Source organism: Aquila chrysaetos, chromosome Z (genome assembly GCF_900496995.4).
Source record: "Aquila chrysaetos chrysaetos chromosome Z, bAquChr1.4, whole genome shotgun sequence".
NCBI lineage: Eukaryota > Metazoa > Chordata > Aves > Accipitriformes > Accipitridae > Aquila > Aquila chrysaetos.
This window is the reverse complement of record NC_044030.1, coordinates 35,720,546-35,744,441: the sequence shown is the minus strand read 5'-3', so window position 1 is coordinate 35,744,441 and position 23,896 is coordinate 35,720,546. Positions and strand designations below refer to the sequence as shown.

General features: G+C 37.2%; 1 protein-coding gene across 3 annotated transcripts in view; it reads right to left on the bottom strand.

The window, feature by feature from the left end:
• The window catches only part of SLC12A2 (solute carrier family 12 member 2), a 65,454-nt gene that overhangs the window by 28,979 nt on the left and 12,579 nt on the right, over window positions 1-23,896 (bottom strand). For all 3 annotated transcript variants that reach the window (XM_030003859.2, XM_030003858.2, XM_030003857.1), the window contains exons 2-10: window positions 16,907-17,026; window positions 14,271-14,346; window positions 13,558-13,653; window positions 11,563-11,702; window positions 9,828-9,938; window positions 6,719-6,827; window positions 6,144-6,271; window positions 5,971-6,055; window positions 1,731-1,879 (exon numbers count right to left, since the gene is read on the bottom strand). In XM_030003859.2, the coding sequence (XP_029859719.1) occupies window positions 1,731-1,879; window positions 5,971-6,055; window positions 6,144-6,271; window positions 6,719-6,827; window positions 9,828-9,938; window positions 11,563-11,702; window positions 13,558-13,653; window positions 14,271-14,346; window positions 16,907-17,026 (1,014 nt within the window). The remainder of the gene's footprint in view (window positions 1-1,730; window positions 1,880-5,970; window positions 6,056-6,143; window positions 6,272-6,718; window positions 6,828-9,827; window positions 9,939-11,562; window positions 11,703-13,557; window positions 13,654-14,270; window positions 14,347-16,906; window positions 17,027-23,896) is intronic.

Below are 23,896 nucleotides of genomic sequence, written 5' to 3'. Positions count from 1 at the left end.
TTCTCAGTTATTCAACCTGCAGAAAGAAGTTATGTTTGTATGAAGAGCTTGAGGTACACAAGCTTGGAGCCGCCCCCAGTCCCCCCAACACACTGTGACTTGCATATATATAAAAAAAAAAAAAACCTCCTTACAGCTACTATTCAGAGCTACTAAGTTGAGGGCAGTTCAGTGAGAAAATGGACAACAGTTTATCTACAGGCAGACAGCCTCTCATGCAAACGATTTCCTACTGACATCTTCTGAGAATCAGACTCTTCTCAGAGATGCACAGCAAAAGCTGCGAGGATGAGAGAAAAAAACAAACAGCAAGGGGAAGTCCAACTGGGTATTACAAGAACAAAATTCCACAGAGAAGGTGGCTAAGCACTGCAGCAGGTTGCCCAGAGATGCTGTGCAGTCTCCATGACGAAGTTTCAAAACCCCAACAAAAAGCGGGGCGTAAGGGACACTGCTTTCTCTGTGCAGGCCCTGGCCTTGAAAGTGACTTTTCCTATTCAGAACCCACGGGTTTTTCTACTGAGAGAAGCAAGAATAATTTGGGAGAGTGAAGCACTCTTTCAACCAAATGCTAAGAAACTAGAACATTAATGACTAACTTACTAGAAGTACAAGCAACATCTATGGTAAGCAACCTTACTGAAGTTATGACTTAAAGAAAAACATACAATCAGAGGAAACCAGTACTACACCATTCTCGGCTGTACATTTGATGATACACTGGGCTCTTTCGAGCTTGAACAAATAAGGAAAGTCATCAAATTTTGCAGAATAATTATTTGCACAAAAGCAACTCTGATGTTTCTAAATACAGACTTTTTCTAAACCAGAACAAAGTAACACCACATAGATACTCAAATTATTCCACTATGGAAATCTATTTTACTCTCATAGAATGGTCTGCACTGCAACATTATTTCAGCATGTACAAAATTGGTTTTCCACCCAGCTTTGCAGGTAAGGCTGTCAGCCTAACATGTAAGTAGTACATATAAGGAGTACACATACTACATGTACTTCTGATCAAAACCCACAAACCAGACACCTTTTTCATTAGTGGATTTCAGCTTAATCTCTAGCCAACTTTCTGTATGCCTATTAGAAAAATTCAATCGGCAATAAGTATATTTTCCTTGACTTCTTTCAAACCCTTAGCAATAGTTCATGGATATCTCAATTACCTGTGAAGTGTAAGTTGAAGACTATGAATTACCCCATGACTTCTAGAGAATTTTTAAATACAGTAACATCAGGTTTTATGAAAATTCACAACATTCTTAACATTAAAGAGGATACTGTGACAAATAGGTAAAACATTTTTTTAAAAGTCAGCATATTTTTTAAGCAACTTAAGAAATTAAGGAACAAGTTATTGACAGAGGCTACCCATGATTACTATGCATCACTATTGAACAATGACTACTTCTATCCACATCACTGAATGATGACATTCAGACATCTAAAGAAAGTTGCGGTTCTACCACTAAATCTAAGCAGTTTACTCAGAAGAAGAGTAAATATTTATACCACCTGTATATAAACACCCAAAAGTTTTTAACATAGTTACCTTATTCTTCTACATACCAGCTAGAGTGTACCACTTCACTATTCCAGATAAACCTTGTATTTATGGAGATGGGCATTTTTAGCCTATAATTTTTCTTAATACACAATTCAAAAAAAGAACAAACACAAAAGACAATAAACAGGTTTAGGAGAAAGTTTTATACCTGGAAATTGTTCATCAGCCCATACTGACACCCTGTCTGACAGGATGAGAAATCATAGTTTAATTTGCAAGCTGCAGTAGTGCAATTTGTCAGCTCAGTAACAATGGTGTTATTAAGGTTCCCTGTGGCATCTCGAACAACACAGGAACCTAGAATGGACATAGTCACAAAAAAAAGGCATTAACACATTGAACCTGAACTTAAGGACACGTGTCAAGCTCAATTCCCTTTTTATGTAAGCATATTCTCACAGAGCAACATTAAAATATGGCATTTACATTTTTAACACATTTCAGTATTAACCACATCTTCACTGTGAAGAACAAATACAAACAAGCAAACTAATTGTTCTCTTGCCCGAGATGATCTTCAGTTTTTGAATAAATCAGAGTCTAATAATAAAAGGAAAGTTTTAGCACAGAGGAAAACAATGTCAACAGACTTGCAGAAGTTTAACAGCACAGTTTTAGCTCAACATATCATTTTTCTGAATCATGAGTTTCCGTATAGCTCTTTAATTGAAGTTAATATTATGCACCATCACTTGACTTTATAGTTTCTCTTTTTGTCAGCTTTCTTAGAGGAGTGTATTTTTGTAGTGTATGTACAGATGTATGTGGACAGATGTGTACAGTATTGCAGTTATTTGTTTTCCAGTCAATATGACCCAGGCATTCGAAAAAATTAAGTAGTTTGTCATGAAAGCCTGCTGCAAGCCATTTTCCAATGCTTAAACAAGCCACCTCCTATGTTACTGTGGTATTTCAAGTTGGTTTCTTGGTGAAAAACAAAGCCACACAGTCCCATTCCTACCACATTTTTTTATAATTAGGTTTATCACTTAAACTGCTGTCTTCAATTCATCTATGATTATTTGTAATTTCACTGGTCAAGAAAATGCTGAAGACACAGCATTTCAGCCCTTAAGTACTAAGAAAAACTGAAAAGTACTAAAAAGCCTGCAAATCTTCTACTTCAAGGGTTTTTGTCTCAAAAAGGACAAAACAAACCAGAGCACACTGAGTATTATTTAACATTCTATGGTTCAATAGTTGAGGTAGTCAAATTGTTTGGACACCAGCAAATACTTCCAGGAACAGGAATTAAATAATGAGTGGAGAAGAGGAAAGGGAAGTCTACAGAGTGGTAGCCAATAGAATTCCCTTAATTTGGTCTTTTAGGAACTTGAATGACAAGGAGGTCCTGGGAACAGAACCATGTAACTACCGAGGACCTAAATAACTTACTTGCAAACTAAGGAGGAGGGCACAGATATGCTGCAAGCTTAAGTTTAAGTTTCTCCAATAACAGTCCCTGTTACCTATGTAATTTGTCTCTCATTGGGAAAATGAATTCCTAAATACCTATACGATACTTAGATTGCTTCCAAGCCATTAGAACTTGATTAACAGTCCACAATAACACCTGGTCCTGGTAGGTAGACATTATTTAATCCTTCCATTTTTCAGATTTATTTTTCAGTTACTTATTAGGCCCAGTTGGTTAAATTTCAGTAAAAGCTTCCTATATTGATCACCTGTCTTATGCTTTTCTTGCGGGTACATGGAGGGGCTGGGTTTTTTTGTTGCTGTTGTTTTGTTTTAAATGGGATTAAAAGTTCTGTATGGGGAAAAGTTTCTTCTCTTCTACTACACAAGTATTCACCCCAGCCATTCAAGCAGTATATAATGGATGTGACAATATACTTACTGTTGAACTATTTGTAGATAACATTTTGTTGGTAATAGATTGCAGTGGCACACCCATTAAGCTGAGCAACCCATTAAATAGCTACAGTTCACTATCACATCCCTCCTCTTCCTCATTCCCTTTTTCACAGTTTAGATCCAGCTGGCTGGCAGGTCTTTCACACATGGAATCAAAGTATGACAGAAAGGGACAATGGCACCATGAACAAACTTAATGTGAGCCTTACTATGACAGAATGCAGAACAGAAGTGAGCTGGGCAAGCTCCATTCTCAGCAGAAGATACTTAGATATAAGAAAAAGTCCAGACATTTTATTTAACCCTCATTCAGAAAAGTTTTATTTATTTGTAAGATTCTGGCAATATTTTCCCTAAGAACCTTTAGGTCTTCTTTCCTGTAAAAACAGGATTTCACCTTTTCATAGGCACTTATAAGCATGTTCCTGCCAAAGTAAAATAAGGTTTTGCCATGCTATAAGCCTGAGAAGGTTAACGGACCATCTATACCAAGTTATCTCCTAGCTACATGCAACCAGCAAGAATTCTAGAGATACTACCCTGAGTCCTTCAGACTGCACCTGAGAGTGCTTAACTTCTCCAGTGCTACAAGCAGCTACAGTTAGGTTCTCATTAATTGTTTTACTTCCCGGTGTACAGAAAGCACATCTGAACCCTACTCAGAAGTTTGGGTTTTTTATTAGAGCTTCCCTTGGTTTTAAAGCAATAAATGTTATTCTTTGAAATATCTTTCAAGAATTTTGATATAAAAGTTGCTTATGCAATCATCATCCTGCCACCTGCACGTCTGCATTAGTCCCTTGCTAAAATATGAAACTGCACACTTTCTCCTCACAGCTGTTTCTTTTTGAAATAGGCTGCCTAGCTCTAGCAGTAGGACTAGTTATTCTCCTCTTCTAAGCCTTCTCTACTCAGTTTCTTAACCCTCTTACTTACTGCAGAGCATGCAAATACTGAGCTAAATTCAGAATGTCATCTCCCCCTTGAGACATGATTACTCAGTGACATTTACCAGCCCCTTCAAAGTTTTAATGACTTCCTTATCACTACTCTGGAAACTTACAGTGGGGAATAGTGTGTGGGGAAAAGAATAAAAGTATTTGTATTTGTCTGATTCCTGACCCAATGCCTCAAAAAAAGCTGAATTTCACTCATGCCATAATTTCTGACTTCTGCAATAGCACTGGCCTTTTGTAACTAGCAGAATTCTAAGTGTAAGTTATAGGAGGCAACTAAGGCAGGACATTTCTGATGCATCAAACAATTTCATGTTCAGTTGGTTTTGCAAACTGTTCCTTTCGCAATATGAAAAATGAGGTTTTTCATGTTTGAAAGATGATCAAAGTATTCCAGTAACAAATTAATATTAATGAGCATTTTGCTCTCATGTGGGTTCAAGTTCTAAAGTATTCAAATTTGGTAGCAGAGGTCTATGCGGTCAATCTAATTAGGAAATAAGTGTAGGTCATTACGCTGCATAAAGCACAATCACTACAGAGCAACTATTTGGCAGAGCTACAGTACAATGTAAGCCAACAGAGGCAGACTAGCAAGACTGGTATCTTTGGAAAGGAAGTATCATTAGTGGCAAGATCATTGGTACTCCTATAAATGAGAATTTCATTCAAAATGCAGCACAGCTAAGACAAGGCAAGGTTTTTCCAACAAGAAAACTTATTACTGCTGCGAGAAACTAATTTATGTGACACGAATAAAAACATTTCCAATCATAGGCAAGAAATATGCAAGATATGATTACATCTTATGTTCTTAAGGTTACTGGAATAGAATTATGTTATGGGAGGGAAAAATCTGGTTGATCATTGGTGCTCTAGAGCAAAATTGATAGAGTGACAAACCTCAAGGCAACTTCTAGAGAATTTCAAACCACTGTGCAGTGAGGAAGACCAGAAAGAGAGGTTATACAAGACTCAGATCAGTCTATGATTGTTTTTCCTCTTTTCACGTGAAAATAAAACTACAGACAATGTTTCTGAACACAGTAACACTTCTGAAAGTGGGCTGGCCAGATGACGGTACCACTCACTCTCCTCCCTCTACTGGGGAATTACTGCTCATGCACCCTCACCAAAGAGCTGTTTGATCATCCCACAGTTCACTTCAGATAAGTAGCTGACTACCATCAGGTGTTTGTTCAGTGAGTATTTTCTGAAAACACACTTTTCTAATCCATGGATTATCCCACTGCTAAATTGTAAATCTTTCAGTATAAATAACTGCAACAAACAAGGAAACATCCATGTGAAGTCTTTTGTTATCTTTAGTCTGAAGCAGCCACTAGTCTTCGGAAAAATATCACTCATTTTAGGAAATTATAAAATGAGCTGAAAATTGAACCTCCAGCAATAAAAATTAGAAATCTCTGGCTATTACTTTCCCATGCGTGAAAGTCAATTACATAATGACTTTACATAATGAATTACATAAACTGTATCAAAATACACCCTCAGAATTAATGTGAAAGGATAAAGTTAAAAACATGCTCTATTTACCTACAGATACTGCAATTCCTATGTAAACCAGTGTAGTAATTAAGATGGCCAACAGCGTTCCTTTAGGTATGGCTGACTGAGGATCCTGAAAGAAAAATGTCAGTAGACATTGATGACAGTGATAAATGTACACTCAAGTGTTTGTGAACAGTATTTGCTAATTCACTACTCACCGCAAGATCACCTGAGATATTTGCACCAGCAAGTATGCCAGTTGCAGCAGGGAAGAAAATAGCAAATACAGAAAAGAAAGTTTCCTCATGTCGGAAATCCGGTCCAAAATTCTCCATAAATATTTCAGCTGTAGAAGAAGGTTTAAGTCTATCAATATTCATATAGAAGCTACAGTATTAGCCCATTCCAGCCATTATTAGCTCCATGAAAAAGCTGAAAGTCACAGCTGTATGACCTTCTAAAAATTAAGCGTACAACATGTAAGTCCTAATTCATCGCTTCGACTCAAAATAAAAGTCAACACAGTAAACATAAATAGCCTTTAAAACCTGAAAAAGTACTTAAGAGTATCATCCAGCTTTCTTAAAATTTAATATAATCGATACTAAGCAGGCAGGACCAAGTTTTGGCCCAATAGCTTTAAGAAACAGTACTGCAGAAGTTTGAAAGAATCAGGAAAAAAATCTCTATAGTTAAACAGGACTATGAGCTATTTTAGATGTTTAACTTAATTATGACAGCATGTCTCCTCTTTGTAAAGATATTATTTACAATTCTAACTGTTCCAACATACCTTTATAACCAAAGAAACCTTTAGGCTTCTTGCTGTCCAAAGGAATAAATGTTCCTATGACAAAGTCTCCAATAGCAAGTATAAGGATCACCAGTAAGACTATCTGTGCCTGAAACATAATGATTCCAGTCAGACAGAAGAACTTGCTCTTTTTCACAGTTTCAAGCTTCAAAGTTGTGTTTAAAAAGTCAGTATTTACTTGATTCCAAATTCAGTTTAGCCTTCTCTGTTTTCCACAAATAAATAAGGCAAGCTGGAGAGAACATGTACCAGGATTTTACAAAGAAATAAGAATAATTTGTAAGTTTAACCTCCATTCAAAAGAGAATTTATTACTGTAACTCTCAAAATTATACTTCTAAAGACAAAATACTTAAAAGAACTATTTTCTCTATAAACCTTCCAGGAGGAATGGATTTGAGTACATTGAAGAAATTCACAAGAAAAGAGCTAAATGCACACAAATGCTAGGAGTATTGCCTTATTAACCATGATCATAATACTTTGCCTTATACTTTAGTATGTGGTATTTACTTCACTAAGAATTTGTTTACACCAGGAATCAAAGAGCTTTTGTTTGCTATTTTATGCAACAGACTAGATTCTCAACCCTTATTTATGAAATTAAATTGCAGACTACCACAATTACTTGTTAATTTCCAGTTTTCTGGAGACTTCTTTCATTACAACCTAGATTTTTAGCCACTGTTCAATAAAACCATTATAAGCCCTACACTTGGAACAAGTACTTTAAACCATCCAATGCCTCAAAAGTGTGAGCAAAGATAAATCTAAGCATTGAAGAGATGGTTCAGGTTTCACATTTAAATAAGCAACGACACTGCCCTGTTATCTTTTGTGTTATTTGATTCCTTATAAAGGCATATGCCAGTGGCTCAAGGAAAGCTGTTAGTAGTTTGACGTTTTTTCAGACCTAGGATCAGAACTTAATATGCAATAGCCCTGTGGCATTGCTGATTGTTACAGAACAGTTTTCAGCTCACACAGCCTCGCAAGAAAACAGGGTAGTACAGTGATAAACAGAGCATGACAGCCAAGAGCAGAGTTAGAAGACTACCTGAAGAAACCAGTTTGTGCATCATATTTAGATCTCTCCTTTGCCAAGCCTAGAGAATAGGTAAGAGGTGTAAGGATGCAGCTGGGTGCTTACAAATTCTTCAATAAGCCCAGAGAATTCAACATGAAGTTACCACAGAGAAATTGCCACAAGTAGATTTATCCAGTAACAAACCTAGGCTTCTCCCTGAAGCTAAGAGCATTTTCTTTACTATCTTCCTTACATTCAAAAGTCTCAAAGAAAGGGCTTCTAAGACTTCAACACAAAGAGCTGAGTCGTAAGAGATCACACACTCTGAAAACCCATTTTTTAAGCAGGCTTCCCAGGTATCCCAGTCTCTCTTAGCTTTTAGATCTACTTCAGAGGCATTATTACAGATTCCCCTTGTCCCATTTTCCAAGGCATTCTCTAAGTCATGGGGAAGGCATAGGAGAACATTGTAGATACTTTAATCAGGAGGGAAGTATTAGTGTTTTGCTGTGCTAAGCTGTTAACCCACATGAAGTGCTTGTCTGACAGGTTCAGTTGCTTACTATCACTCCTACCTGCCTTCTTCCATGATGCAAAAAGCAGTCAACAAGCCTTGATTTTTGCACTGAGCACAGGATTTTTGAAAGCTACCTATTTCCTAGTAAGGACAATGCTGCAGTGATACCACAGTTCAGGTTTGATATAGAAACTTTAAACAACAGGGATATTTCTATGCAAGCTATTGTTACAGAATTGCTCATGCTACAGAGCAAACCCAAGGTATGTCTTATGACTTTAAGTGACAGTGGCCAGAGGGTTAATAACAATTTATTCAAAGGAAAAACTAAACAGTTGAGATTAAGGAGGACAGTATTGTTCGAAGTCAGATGCATAAAGATACCACTACAAATTGAAGTTACAGACAGTGAAGGTCTACCTGAGAAAAGTAAACAATTTTTACAGAAGTGTGCTGTTTGATTTAAAAGTACATGCCTAAGTCAGTTTCTGTAGATTCTTTTCTCCCTGTGGTAGATCCAAGTAATGCAATTGATCTTCACTTCCTTCTTCTACAAACTCTATTTCTAGGGCTGGAAGCAACAATGAGAAAACACCCTCTCTCGTTTTGATTATGAATATCATCATCATCTTGATGCAGGAGCTTAAGAAACTGTTATAACACTTACATGAAGAAGCTCCTTCAGCTGCCTCTCACTGCAGAAAATAGGAGCTATTGTGAACCAAATATCAAATGGGAAGGGAGACCAAGTGAGGCTCTTCTCAATTATTTTTGAGCATACTATGGACAGATATTCAGAAAAACCCTACCAGGTGCAGGAAACAGTGAGCAAGCTACACTGCTAGTAATGCAGAGCAGAAAACTAATACTGCAACCTCTGTATTAAGGTATCCTATGATCTGTACATGTTTGTTTCCACAATCACAGTTGACCTAAGACCGTGCAGCCACAGCAAGATGAGGAAAGTAGGTTCCCCCTCCTACACGTTCATTACCACCAATGTTCACAACCCTCCTCAATGCTGGGCCTAGTGACTGCAGCACACTGTCTGGCTGTTTCCAAGTGAAAGCAAAACCAGGAAAGAGTGGAAGGGAAGGGAAGAATACTGGTTTTGAGTTAGCAGAAACTACATAACTTTAGATTGGCTTCAGGTCCAGCCCTGTATTTTCCATCCACAGAGCTCATGTGAAGTTCCCAGTGAGGGAAAATTCCTATGCTAATGCTCTTACGTTCTCCTGTTGTGCTGTAGTTGCCCAGAAGAGGGTAATACTGCTAACCTACTTGACAGTGTCATTAAGAGTAGATTATGCTGGTTTTTAGTTTCTCACAGATGCTTAAGCATCCAGTAGAGCAAAGTGGTCTAACGTCTGAAATGCAGCTAGACAGAGCTATTACATAAAAACTGCCCACTGACTGATTTCTAACACACCATGCATGCAATACTGAGTGCACTAAAAACATTAAAAATAAATCAAACAGCTGAGGTGGAAAACAGAATCAAAATTATGAAGCAGAGAATAAAAGGAAAGGTGACAGTTCCTTACTTTTGCTTCCCATTCCATTCCAGCAACAGAAATACCCAGCAATATAACCACTGTGATAGCCCCTATGATTCTGATATCATTCATTTCATCAATCATCAACGTTCCATTTTCCTAACAAAACAAACAAAACAATACACAGTCATATACTTTATCAAGTACTTATCTTCCCCACTACAGAATAGCATTTTATTGACTGTAATTTATTAATAGAGTTAACCTCCATACCACAAATTTACCCATTTTAAATTCCCTGTATGGACACAAGTAATTTGGTTTTTGCCTTGATTTAAATTACTGAATCTTCCAAATGGAAATGATCGTTCCTATGCATAGCCTACACCCAGAGAGAACAGCTTGTCTTCAACTGCCAGGGAATCAGATTAATCAGCAAGGCAAGTGCTACCATCTTGCACCAAAATACATGTATTTTACTTGTTGCTCACTATTAATTCTTTTAAGGTATTCCAAACTTCTTCCCATCTACAAAAAGTATGGTTGAGTTCTTCTCAGTATTACATTTAATCAAAATATTACATTTAATCAAAAAATCCAACAGACAAATAATACTTGGTTGTGTTTAACTTAAGGAATTGTTTTTAATAAGCAGAACTCCTTTGAAAATGAGCTTAATATAAATAACTATCATTTACAAGGAACAGTTCACTAGTAAGAAAGTCAGCACTAAAAACTTATGATTCTGCGTCATGTACCTGTACTGCCACTCTTCTTCTCAACAGCCACCTTGGACTTTAACACAAATTATACATTTTATTTTTTCAGGGAGGTAAACAGTATGAGAAGTTTCCATTTGACACCAACGATAATTTGATTTTTACCAAAAAGCTACTGAATTACAGTAGTATTTTACTGATAGATCAGTAGTAACCTTGTACCTCATTCCATGTCTTTGAACTGGTCAGGGCAAGCCCTGGTATCAATACAGGCTGGGGGATGAAGGGATTGAGAGCAGCCCTGCCGAGAAGGACTTGGGGGTACTGGTGGATGAAAAGCTGCACATGAGCTGGCAATGTGCACTCACAGCCCACAAAGCCAACCGTATCCTGGGCTGCATGAAAAGAAGCGTGACCAGCAGGTCAACGGAGGTGATTTGTCCCTCTACTCTGCTCCCGTGAGACCCCACCTGGAGTCTGCGTTCAGCTCTGGATTCCTCAGTACAAGAAAGACATGGACCTGTTCGAGTGGGTCCAGAGGAGGGTCACAAAAATGATCACAGGGATGGAATACCTCTCCTATGAGGAAAGGCTGAGAGAGTTGGGATTGTTTAGCCTGGAGAAGAGAAGGCTCCAGGGAGATCTTGTTGCGGCCTTTCAATACTTAAGGGGACTTACAAGAAAGATGGGGACAGACTTTTTAATAGGGCTTGTAGCAACAGGACAACAGGCAATGGTTTTAAACTAAAAGAGGCTAGATTCAGACTAGATATAAGAAATTTTTTTACAACAAGGGTGGTGAAACACTGGAACAGGTTGGCCAGGAAGGTTGTAGATGCCCCATCCCTGGAAACATTCAAGGTCGGGTTGGACAGGGCTTTGAGCAACCTCATCTAGTTGAAGATGTCCCAGAGGGGATTTTGCAGGGGTATTGCAGGGGGGTTGGACTAGATGACCTTTAAAGTCCCTTCCAACCCAAACCATTCTATGATTCTATGATTAGATGACAGCTCAAACTTGCATAAAGGACAGTCTTATCAATAGAACTACTATCATCCATATACCTTGAGCAGCTCCACAACTGTCTCTGCAAAGCCAACAACATACATTGCTACTGCAACAGCATTGGCAAATGCAAAAATCAGACCTATGGCACCACCAAACTCTGGTCCCAGACTTCTGGAAATTAAGTAATATGCTCCTCCTGAAAGAAAAAAAGAAAAGACAAGAAAAACACTATGTGAAAGAGCCTAAGAATAGACAGTCACCAGCAATTTAAAGTTTACACGAACAAGATGCTATTTATTCTTGTATCTTCCCTGATGTATTAGAAAATAACCCAAAACTCAGTATTTTAGGAACAGGCATGATGAATTTTCAGGAATATATTTCAAGTTTTTAAAAAACACCAGTTGGAAATAATCACCCGACTCATGCACCACACCATATTATTCAGCTACGCAACCAGTTCTATGGTTAAAAAACAAATTGTGAAACACAAGCAGCAGTATTCCTGGGCTTTTTATTTCAAACTACTTAAAGTATTTGTGCATAGTTCTACTATTACACATTTTCATTAGCTATAGCTCAAGAAACTGGCAAAGTAGACTAATAAACCCACTCAAGTTCCAAACCTCCATGACCTGTTTCTTAAAGCTCTGTTAAGGGAATTTTCTGCCCTCCAATAGGACTCAAAACAATCACGGGGCCACTCTATTTTTCAGAACCTATTATTTGTATTTTTGAGCTTGACAAATACAACATCTCAAACCCCACATGTGACAAATAGAAAACTGAGTACCTACAGCATTAGAGAAGAGTAAAATTTTTAAAATGTAGCAAAGGCACATTCCTCCAATTTAAGGCTAAGCTTTCTAGAAGCAACAAAATCCTCCAGTTCCAGACTGAAGTAATGGAGTGCATAATAAAAAGTTGTAACAGGAAATCCTTAATTTCACTGCTTTACAGTTCTTGTGCAAAATATATGTAGGTACCCAGCTTTGACATAATTTGTAAATAAAAATGTTAACATACAAAAAATATTACTGTAATATAAGATTTTCATAGGAACAACTGTGATTTTATGCTACAGTTCTTCCCATTCCGCACATCAAATTTTTTAATGAAGTCTTATTTTGCAAGAGTGGCTGTAAAATAAAAAAAAAAAAAAAAAAAAAGGCTCTTATACGAACAGGAAAATCCGATATGTATAATGCAATTCAAAAAAAGAAAGGGCATTTAGCAACTAAGCTCGACATAATGCTAGGATTCATAGCTGATCCTACCCGTTGGGTCTGTTTACTTTGTGATAGTGAGGTTTTTCTCTTCATTCTTAACCAAGAGAATTTTATAAGCTTCTATTTTAATTCCACCACATTTTCTGCTAGTAGCAGTCTTGTAACGTCACGAAGCAGTTTGAGCATGTCAAAGGCACCAGCCACTTACAAAACTATTTTATAGGAATTGCTGACAACAGCACATAAACCATGAAAGAGAATGAAAACCATCACCCTCAAGGAAGCTGGAGATAATCAAGAGTTTGGAGAATTTCTTTTGTGTTCAAAAAAAAATTGTGATAGAACAAGAACATGTCCTTTTGTATGCTCTCATATACATAAAGCTTATCCTTTTATAGGATGTATTTTTTCATTACTAAGTTTTATTTCAGGACATGAAAATATACAAGCACACATGCACACCCTTAACCAACCAGATGCCAGAGAATATTAAGACCCTATTCATTCCTGGATAAGCGTCTCTAAAAATGTTTGTATTTCAAAAATTAAGAATAGATGTTTCATCCACAGTGGAAAAACAAGCCACTAGTCAAATCAAATTAGCAGGCTAATTATTGACTTTTCATTAATTACATGACCACTTAGTCAAATAGAGATCATAGGGTAGGCTCTGCTCCTCAGAAAACTAACTCTTCTCTACATTTTATCCAGTCTGTTTTTTCCCTGATGCTAAGAAAATGTAAAATAAATTAGAGGTTCTATCCTTAAGGTGTACACTTCAGAGTGATGAAAGCTTTAAAAGTTTTATGGAAGTATGTTTACCTCCTCTTACAAACCCATTTGTGGCTATTGCTGAAGTAGACAGTCCTGTAATAGTTGTCACAACAGTGGCCATTCCAATAACCAAGACAGACAGACCTTTTGGAAAATGAGGGGGGAAAAAAGGTGTAAGGTCCAGCAGTATTAAAATGTACAAATCTTCAACTTAACTTGGTTTAAAGAGTTAGTCTTGCAAATAAACACAAATTTACTGTGTGTGGTCCCGCACATTCAAGCAAAAGGCTTCTTCACTCCCCTTTTGTACAGAGTAGTTTCCAGGATACAAACAAAACTGGATAAATGTTCTCTTTAATCAGCAGGGTAAAAGCTGTATCCTAGAGCTTCAAGGAAACACATGCCTTTTGTAGATGAGAGATCTTCTGCAGTCCAATAGTTAGTTAAGCCTTTGAAGGAAATTTTTTATATACTACAGATTCTTTATGCAGATTTTAATAAACAGAGATCAAAAGTTTATCTCTACAGTTCACTGAAGACTTAAAAATGTCAATTTTAAATTACATACCTTATAGCTAAATGAAAAAGGTCTAAGTAACTTCATAGGGCTTAAAGTTTTTTAAGGTAATTTACCCTTATCAAACTGGCAATACTACGGTCATTTTAAACCCCTGTTTAAACTGTAAGCTCAGGATCACCACAACGGTTTTGGATCACATTTAAAAGTCACTGAAACATAATTATAGCATTAGTACACATACCTATCCCAGCTTGTCCTACAATCCATGAGAGTCTGATGAAGAGCATCACACCCCAAATATTTAACATACATCGTACCTAAGATAAAACAGAAATTTTACACAGGTTAGGTCTTACATGTGCAGTCATTTCCACTAATTCTTCATTTCAGTTTTCAATGTTGGCAAAATTATCTTGCCATCTTTCTTCACCACTTCTCAAATTATTTCACAAGAATAGTTTTTTTAATTAGACAAGTTTAGGTTTGATTAAAAAAATAATCAAGGGAACCTAAATATGATTAAAAAGTTACTACCTTGAACACAGATAACATTACAGTACTTCAGTATCTGACACTTGTAGTATGTCTTGACCAAACAATAAAAATAATTTAGACCCCAACATTTAGGATCCAAAATTCATACTAAAGAATACATGACTAAAAATAAGATTGTGAGGTCTACAAGCCCAGTTCAGATCTCCCAAAAATCTTCTCCCAAAAAATGCATTAAAGCAATACCCTACTAAATAATTTATGCTTTTTCAAAAAAAAAAACAACCTCCACAACTTCCCAGTCCTAGAACTTTTCCATCTTACAACACAGCTACGCACTAACAGGACGGGGGGTGGTTGGGTTGGTTTTTTTATCCTTCTATTTTAAACTCTTAGTCCTCAATAACATAGAGTTTGCACTGTACAGAATTTAGACAGAAGACTAACAGTAGGTCTTAGGTTTCTCTCTTACCTAAAGAGTACGGTATCAATCCTACAAAAAGTTCAGCTGGCCATTAGGACTAGAAGGGAGACAAGGCCTTCTCCAAACCACAAAAGTAAGAAGCTTGCAGAGATTCAAAAAGTCTTTTGAAAAATGTAAATTACCTGAGCTGGAAATACTCACCCAGGGAGCTTATGCCTATGTGCTGGTGTTGGCTGCGGTAGAGTTAATTTTCTTCATAGTAGCTAGTATGGGGCTATGGTTTGGATTTGTGCTGAAACAGTGTTGATAATTTGGGGATGTTTCAGTTATTGCTGAGCAGTGCTTACACACAGTCAGGGCCTTTTCTGCCTCTCACACCACCCCACCAGCAAGTGGGCTGGGGGTGCACAAGAAGTTGGTAGAGAACACAGCGCAGACAGCTGACCCCAACTGACCACAGGGATATTCCAGACCATATGACACCATTGCTCAGCGTACAAAGCTGGGGGAAGAAGAAGGGAAGGCAAGGGGAAGACATTCGGAGTGATGGCATTTGTCTTCCCAAGTAACTGTTATGCGTGATGGAGCCCTGCTTTCCTGGAGATGGCTGAACACCTGCCTGCCGATGGGAAGTGGCAAATGAATTCTTTGTTTTGCTTTGCTTGCGCGCGCAGCTTTTACTTTGCCTATTAAACTGTCACCATCTCACAACCCAGGAGTTTTCCCACTTTTACTCTTCCAATTCTCCCACATCCCACCACGGGGGGTTGAGTGAGTGGCTGTGTGGGGCTTAATTGCTGGCTGGGGTTAAACCACGACAGCCTACTAGGAACTACTAACTGCAACTTTCAAACCACTGAAAAGGAGATCATCCTCCTTGAAACTTTTAAATTGACTTTGGAAGAAAATGGTCAGCAACATTTACACCGTAACTCTTTAATACTTAGAATTGTTGCTTACAAAAATAGTCCAATACAGCATTTGAGTTTGGAGAAATTCAAAGTCAGCTTCATACCTGCTTTAAAATTAACAACTCTGTCCTTGGTTGGGGTACATCAATAGAAGTCTGTAACACCTGCTTCACAGCTACCACAGGCACTCTCCTTCTCCCAAGGTAGAGAATATGGCTACTTCAAGACTTGTAAGGAAGTTGCTAATACACAGTGGAAGCTTGCTGAACTAAAGTTAGGTATTCTGAATGCTCAAGTTCAGCATGTTTTAACCAATTGTTGCATTTCCAGCTACCACTATAAATTCTTATAGCTTTGGAGAGTATGTATTAATCATGGTACCTCTTTGCCAAAATATTAAATTAGAATGTACTTGTAATAAAATCCCCCATGTCACCTTTAATTTTTCACTACTCCAAATAGGGACAGACTCAGTTTTTTCCACTATATTGTATTTAGTGTTAAGACTTCCACAACTTAGGAGAAGATGACTTTTTGTAACAGTTTCAACCAAATTTAAATACTTAACCCTGGTCAAGTTTTGCCATATACAGGTAGGTACTCTCCTTGACACTTTTTTTTTTTTTGCTTCTCTATAAATAAATAAATATATGTTTTTCTAATACTTCAGCCCAAAACCTTACAGATCCAAAGTGAGCACACATTAAGTGTATTCTCTCCATTTGCATTTGTCTTTGTCACTTAAGATTAATATGTAGTTTTTCTACTACATATGAATGCTTACATAACCTTTTTCCTTCTTGGAAATCATGCAACTTCAAAACTGTAAAATCTGTGCTAAGAAACCATGATCCCTTCAAAACCTGAAGTCCTGAAGTATCTACTTCTTTAAAATTCAGTACAAGTAAGAGCAAGTCTTCCTAAAATAATGGCATTTTTCACATCTCTCATACATATTTTCTTTATACAGCGCTATCACAATCCCTCTCAAAAAAGGTTATTAGAAAGATCATATCAGTAAGAAACTGAGGTACAATACATCAAACTTACCAATACACCTTTTATCCAGCCAAACTTGACCACCCCTTTGCTATCAGGTGTGTAAGTGGCAGCTGCTTCCCCAGCTGGTGTGCCTTCCTCACCATTTGCATAGCCATCTTCAAAGGGCTCCTTGTGGGGGGGGAAAAAGTTTATGTTTTATGTGATTAACAGAGTAGAGAGGGCATTTCATACTCACGTTGTTAAAAAATCCATCTGCTCGTGCAAACAGAAAAATTAAAGAATGACACGGCACCAGGTTTAAGCTTTTCCTTTACGTTCCTTGCATGAGGCACATCTCAGATTTCAAGGAATATAAAACAAACTTACACAGATGACTTGGGTATTCTGCTTCAGTTAGAGCAAACTGTTAGCAGTCAGAGTAATAAATATTTTTAAGAATCACTTCTACATCCCTAAGAAATAAACATCTGGTCTTTTAGAAAAAGAGCTACAAGATTTCAAATTCAGCTACTTCTACAGCACAGCAAGTTTTACTTCTTAATCTGAAAGTGTATATAGTTCTACCACAAGTTACTGGTCTCAGCTATAGCATTTCCTGTAGTTCAGGCTTAGCTGTCATTTGATCAATTTTTCAGGAAATAAATTATTCACTTCCCTGCAAACTATTCTACTATTCATTGTAAGGCGATGCTGCTAGAAAGGAGGGTGGGAGAGTGGCATTTCAGAGAGAAGGAGAGAAGTCTCTTCCCAAACACTCTTCCCTGTTTAAAAGAAGGGAAGGATGACAGATGCAAAAAACATCAGTCCCATGAACAAAGACCAGCTTGTGGCTTTTCTTTACAACTCTAAGCCTTACAATGCAGAAATCTTAATTGTTCGCTATATATTAAAAATATATGTGTATATACACATACTTGTTGCATGCTTGCTTTTCAAAAGGCAGTTTTGTTTTGCCAAGCCAGGAAAACACCTAAACATTTAAACTCAAATATTTCCTACACTTGCTGCAAGAAATCTGCAGGAAGCACTCTAAGCAAAGTATGTTAGTTATCCAAGGCAACAAGCATAAAGAATGAATATACTAGAAAGACCCTGAATACCATTCAGAGAATACTATTCAGCAAAACAGCTCAAGCAGTATTTGTGAAGCAGCCTGCATCCCAGAGGGCTTAGAAAACATTTAAGCAATTAGAGGTTCAATCCCAATGAGGTAAAGGGCAAAACTGTCATTTGCTAAATGAGACACAAAATAGACTGGACCCACATTATGCTTTCAAGAAGTATGTTCCATGGTGAAGATACACAGTAAAAAAGTTTATTGTGAGATACTGTATTAAATTCTTCCTCCTGATACATTAATACCAAATACACCATCAGCACAGAGTCCAGAGGAAATATTTATAGAACTATCACTTATGAAGGGTGTCATCCATATCCCCTTACAATTGCAGTACACATACAAACAAATAAAAAAACCCAAACAGATTATGTCAGCCTTATCTGAAGGTCATTAGCACTGATTCATGTCAGTGCTTCTCTCACTGACTCTGCATTATGAAATTCCCATAAAAACAGCTGTACCTGCAACACATCTGGAGGTGTTGTAACACATACACAACCTGTATGGCATAAGCTTTCAACCAGTAAGCAGAATCATGATCAGTTTGCAGATCATTAACTTTAACAGATAGCTTTCTTAAATAGTAGGTTTTCTTGTCTCCAGAAGGGATTAAAAAAAAGAAGGTAGATATCTATGTGTTATATACATATATAAGAATCTATTGATTTGCTGATTATTTGTATTCAGGCACTCAAACCAAATCAAGCAAGAAGTGGTATGTGATCCATTTAGAGTGGTAAGAAGAACAGTGAGGACCAAAAAAGAGAATTACCATGCTGCTACATTTAAGATTTTACACAGAATTAACTCTAGCATCTCTATGTCAAGAAGTAGAATAGTAACTAACTAGTTTTAATTTAATACATACAGCTACCACTCATTTGCTGAGCCTATGCTGACCTGCGTAAGCCAGAACTGAGGAAACAGAGAGCCCTCTAACAAGGCTCCTCACCCAACTCAGACACACCTGAAGCTCATGACATAAAAGAATGAGCCCTACATACTGCCCTGCTCCGATACCCTTGAGTATCCATCCTTCAGATGACTTTTCTAGAAAAGCAGGAATAAATCTCAAAACTCTTTCTAGGTATTAATGTCTCCCTCATCAGATTCTGCTGTTTCCAGCAGCACTTACTAGAAGTTTCTCCCTGCTTCTCCCCCACCCACCTTCAGAAGTGGGGAGGAAAAAAAAAAAAAAAAACCACAAAAAAAAAACCATTAAAACAAAGAACAGATTAATACACATGTTCACAACCATGGCAACAAAACCTCCAATCAAGCATGCAACAGTGTAACTGTATATTATTATTCCTTCATACAAAATCCATTCTTATTTCTCATAGAAAAGCATCACATTGTACTTGCAACAATTTTAAAGCGTTGCATAAAGGAAGTCACATTTATATTATCCAAGCAGATTTTATGCTCTGGCCAACAAAACGGCCAACATTTGATAACATCTTCTCGTATTATAAAAAGGCATGTCATGTCTCTATTAAGAAACAATAAAATTGTTCTTTGAAAAGACTGGTCAGGGAGGATCAAGGAAGGGCTGGTAGAAATCTGTATCTTCATGTCCTAAAATACTGCAACATTATATGCTACTAAAGTAGTTAGTGCTGTAATACTGAGTCATGACACTTTTTTTTTTTAAACAAGCTGGAAGTTTTCATTTACTGCACGTTTAGGTTTTAAGAGAAGGTGGTGAATATCCTAATATCTAGTTTAAGAGACAATTATATACTTCAGCATATGACCATGGCTGGCCAGGTATTGGTAAAACCTGCATGCATCAACAAGATGACCTCCAGAGGTCACTTCCAACCTCAACCATCATGTGATAGCTACACATTTTCTATAGTGCTCAAACAAGCCCATAGCTCAGCCTGTTGTATTCTGGGAAGGAGATAATGGCTCGCAACTGATATTTTGAGTTATCAGTTACCAGATCAGCTCCAAGATACGCACACTATGAAAACAAGAAAGTTTTGTTCTGTGTGTCTTGTCTCTCCACACTATGCAATATTTCTTAGGAAAGTATTTTGAAGCACACGCAAAATGTAATAACTGAAAGGTTAGTGCTGGTTATTAGTGCTAGTGGGTGCCCAATAAAGCACCAGTCAGAACAGATATTAGAGTGTGGGCACAAAAGAATTCCACTACACAAGGCTCCAAGTTCAGCGCTTTAATGTGAGATTAAGAGAGCACCACTGTGGTCTCAGCTGTAAATAAAGCAGGCATAGTATTTTTCATGCTTGTGCTCATGAGGAAACAATGCTTCTTCTCAAGTCACATACTGAATGGAAAAAAATGCACTAGCACTATTTTAGAACAGCAATACATGTACGATAAGATCTTCATCAACAGTAAAAAACACTAACACACTGTGGATTTGGAGGGGGTGTAACAAAAGGGGAAAGAAAAGAGAAGGTTTTAGCATTTCAGATCAAAAATGCTGTTACTAACACAACTTTTTAATCAAAATAGTGTATTTTATCTAATCAGCCCAAAGAACACTGAGTTATGGTGTTCAATTGCACTGTTAAAGGAAAAATAAGATACATGTACATGTTGACAATTCTATCATACACTGATAGGAATTCAGCCAAGAAACAGTTAAATTCTGTTCCTACACAGAAATTTCCATTGCTGTATCACAATGCACTGAAAAGTACAGATAATCTACTATTTCATCTCCAGTACTGGATCGTAACAATAAGTTATTTGTGCCAGTTGTGAATAGCCTGCACATTTATTAGAAGTGGATTAGTAATGAGAAAAGACTTGTTAGCCAGAAGACATCTAAGATTTTTCACACACAGCTTAAAATACAGTGGTGCATGGAAAAGTTTCTCATCAGTAAAAACTGCTATTTAGTTTTACTGAGAGTTCTTGACAGTGGTCTGTGTCATGCAGAACGTTTATCTGTGGTGAACTTATCTAGATCCCATCTTAAAGGCAACATACTTAGGCTATGTTGAATCCTATGAGCTGACACCAGAATAGATAGATGCACATGAACTCTTCTGCTCTTGCTTCTTCTCAAGTATCACAACATGGAAGCCCCAAGTAAAAGACAGGACAATCAGCAAGTTTGTATGTAAGACTATGTGGTTCTTCAGACAGACCACTTACTTTGCAGTCTTGCCTGATTTGGCATGTCCCAAGTAGTAACTTCTTTAACTAATCCTTCCAATTGCCATTACTCTTGTGCAAAGGGAGGAGGCCAAAGAAGCACCTAGGAGTAGAGCATTTATTTAACTGCTCTTTTTCCATCTCTCAAATGTGATCAGTTACAGGTTTAGCACATGGCATATAGTATGGGCTTCTCCTCATACAAATTCCTTAGAAAGGCTTCAAAACAGTAGCTTTTTCTTATCTTAGTAAGATATAGTACTGAAGCTGATTTAAATAGCTAATACTATCAAAATCTTAAAGAAAATCAAGAACCTAGTCTCTTCAGGCTCCAGTTGCTGCAAGAAAATATAAAAATGGCATTCCACTATATTTAATCAACAGAACAGCTGCTTATATTTAAAACTGCTTTGTACTTACATATTCTGACTCTGAGCATGGTGCTCTCATCATTTAACACGCTTACGGAGGACAGGAAATAAGGGAAGCTGCCTGAGAACTGTATTTTACCAACAGAGGTACCAACAGAACAATTCTGTTCAGCAATGGGTCTATGTCCTCACCAGCTACAGTCGAAGCCTCAACAACAGGATCATGCTTTTACCTGCTAGGAGCTTTGTGGTTAGAGATATTTGCAGCAATCATCACGGACAGTGGAACCGTTCTTCACAAGAGCGAGAGACTTGCACACATCTTCAGCACTCCTTCACTGCAGCTTCCAGCATTACTGCCAAGCTGTTCACTACACCTTACCATAACAATTTCTTGTTTCTCCCAAAGGTTATCTTCATAGGCATCACCATTTTTAAGAATTTCTTTTTGTGGAAGGAAGCAACCAGTAAAATGTATTGATCCAGACGTAGCATGCCAGCTGTTTCAACAGTGGAAAAATCATTACTTGTAGAGATGATACTCCTAAATAGCCCAACTCTATAGCTGCACACAGTTAAGACTGTGGCTACTCAAGTACAAAACTTGACAGTACAGAAGATTTTCCGAGTTAACACAGCTCAAAACATACATGGAATAAAAGCTTATTAACATTTGTTTTTGCTTTTCTAATTCAAACATACTTTACCCAGAGTGTAGATAAAATAAAAATGACAGGTTGAAGGAAGTTATGAACAGCAGCAGAATTACTAAACATTCTGCCCAGAAGATGCTAACACTTCCCACGATTTTTAAAGACTACAAATCTTTTCTTGGATAAGCAAGCCTTCCACTTTGCCTCCTGGAATGAACTTTTGGATTCTTCCTCCCACCTCACCTATGAGACTTCTAATGGTCTGAATAAAAGGTTTAGAAAGTGCTAGATGTACTGTATGCATAGAATAGCTGCATAGAATAATCCTGCTGACATAGGTGTTTACCTCTGATGCAACAGTGACAACTTCTGCAAACAGTTTGTATTGGTACAAATATATTTAAGTGTGATACTGTACTACCAAAGAATAAGCGAGCTATTAAATGTTGACTGTAGAACACTAAACTGTATCAAACACATCTGTTCTTTAAACACCGCTTTTGCAGCATGCTAATGTTTGCAGTCATAACATTCCCAGTTTGTGCCTAAGAGTCTTTGATAAGCTGTTTTTATGTTTTCATGCTTTTATCTAACCAGTGGTGAAAGAAACCAAGAGCGCTGAGTTTCCTTTCCAAAATGTCTAAATCTCTATGGAATGGTTTTAAGCATATTGTTGTCCAGGGACACAAGATTGAGTCCTGTGATTAATACTTTATCAAGAAAAGTCTCAAATTTGATTGTCTGAGAATACCAAGTATTTCAGTACTTAACTATGTGAGAGGAAAAGTTCTCACCAGTCTTTGACTTGATCTGGTGACACTGACTATTGTTTGTAACCATTTTTTTCAATGAACCACTGTTCAAAATGGCTGAGATACTCTTCTTAACTTTGCTCTGTAGACTAACAACAAATCACAGCAAGTTTTTAAAACTAAGTTTGAAAAACATCTGTGCCAGATCTGACAGTTTTCAAGTGTTTTTTGTAAGGGAAATAAACATCTCTAAGAGGGAGTAAGTACTGTAGGTAATTACTTCCAAAACATCTTACTCTACAAAATACTCTTAAAGACAGTGAGTATTGGCATGGACAGTCTATTTTGTAAACTAGTAACACTAGTAATACTGTTGTTGACAAACAGCTATTTTCATCTCTATACTGATCTGTTTCAGAAGTGCTAGCTTTAAAACTGTGTTAGATAGCCTCATTGCTTTCATTTATGCCACAATGAATATACCTAAGCCTCCCTTCCATTAAAATCCCAGAAGTAGACAGCAAGTATCATAGCCAAACCTGACTGAAACAGCTATTTCTTAAAAAAGGCAATTGGCTACTTAGACCTATCAAACAATGCAGAAGAATCTTGTTAGACCTAGGAACTGGAAACTCAATTCCTATGAAAGCAAAATAAGGAAAAAACCCAAATGCTGTCTACATCTCTCACTACCCTTGAAAGAACTCTTTTTCTGGCCTACCCTACATATTTTCAGAAAACTATCACCTTGTTACACAGTAACAATTTAAGAGAAATGATCATAAAACCAGAAAAACAATTCTGTAATTTTAAATATTGCATGCAGTTCTAGTTCTTCATCACCAGTCCTCTGCTGGGATAAGGATGGCGATAGGGTTATCATGAGTTAGTATGGAAACTAAGAACTAGTTGTGCCCAACTCTCAATTAATTCTTCATAATAGCCCTCATTCTGATGAAAGAGCAGTGGAAGTGCAAATTCTAAAACTGAAAGTAGATTTTCACTTT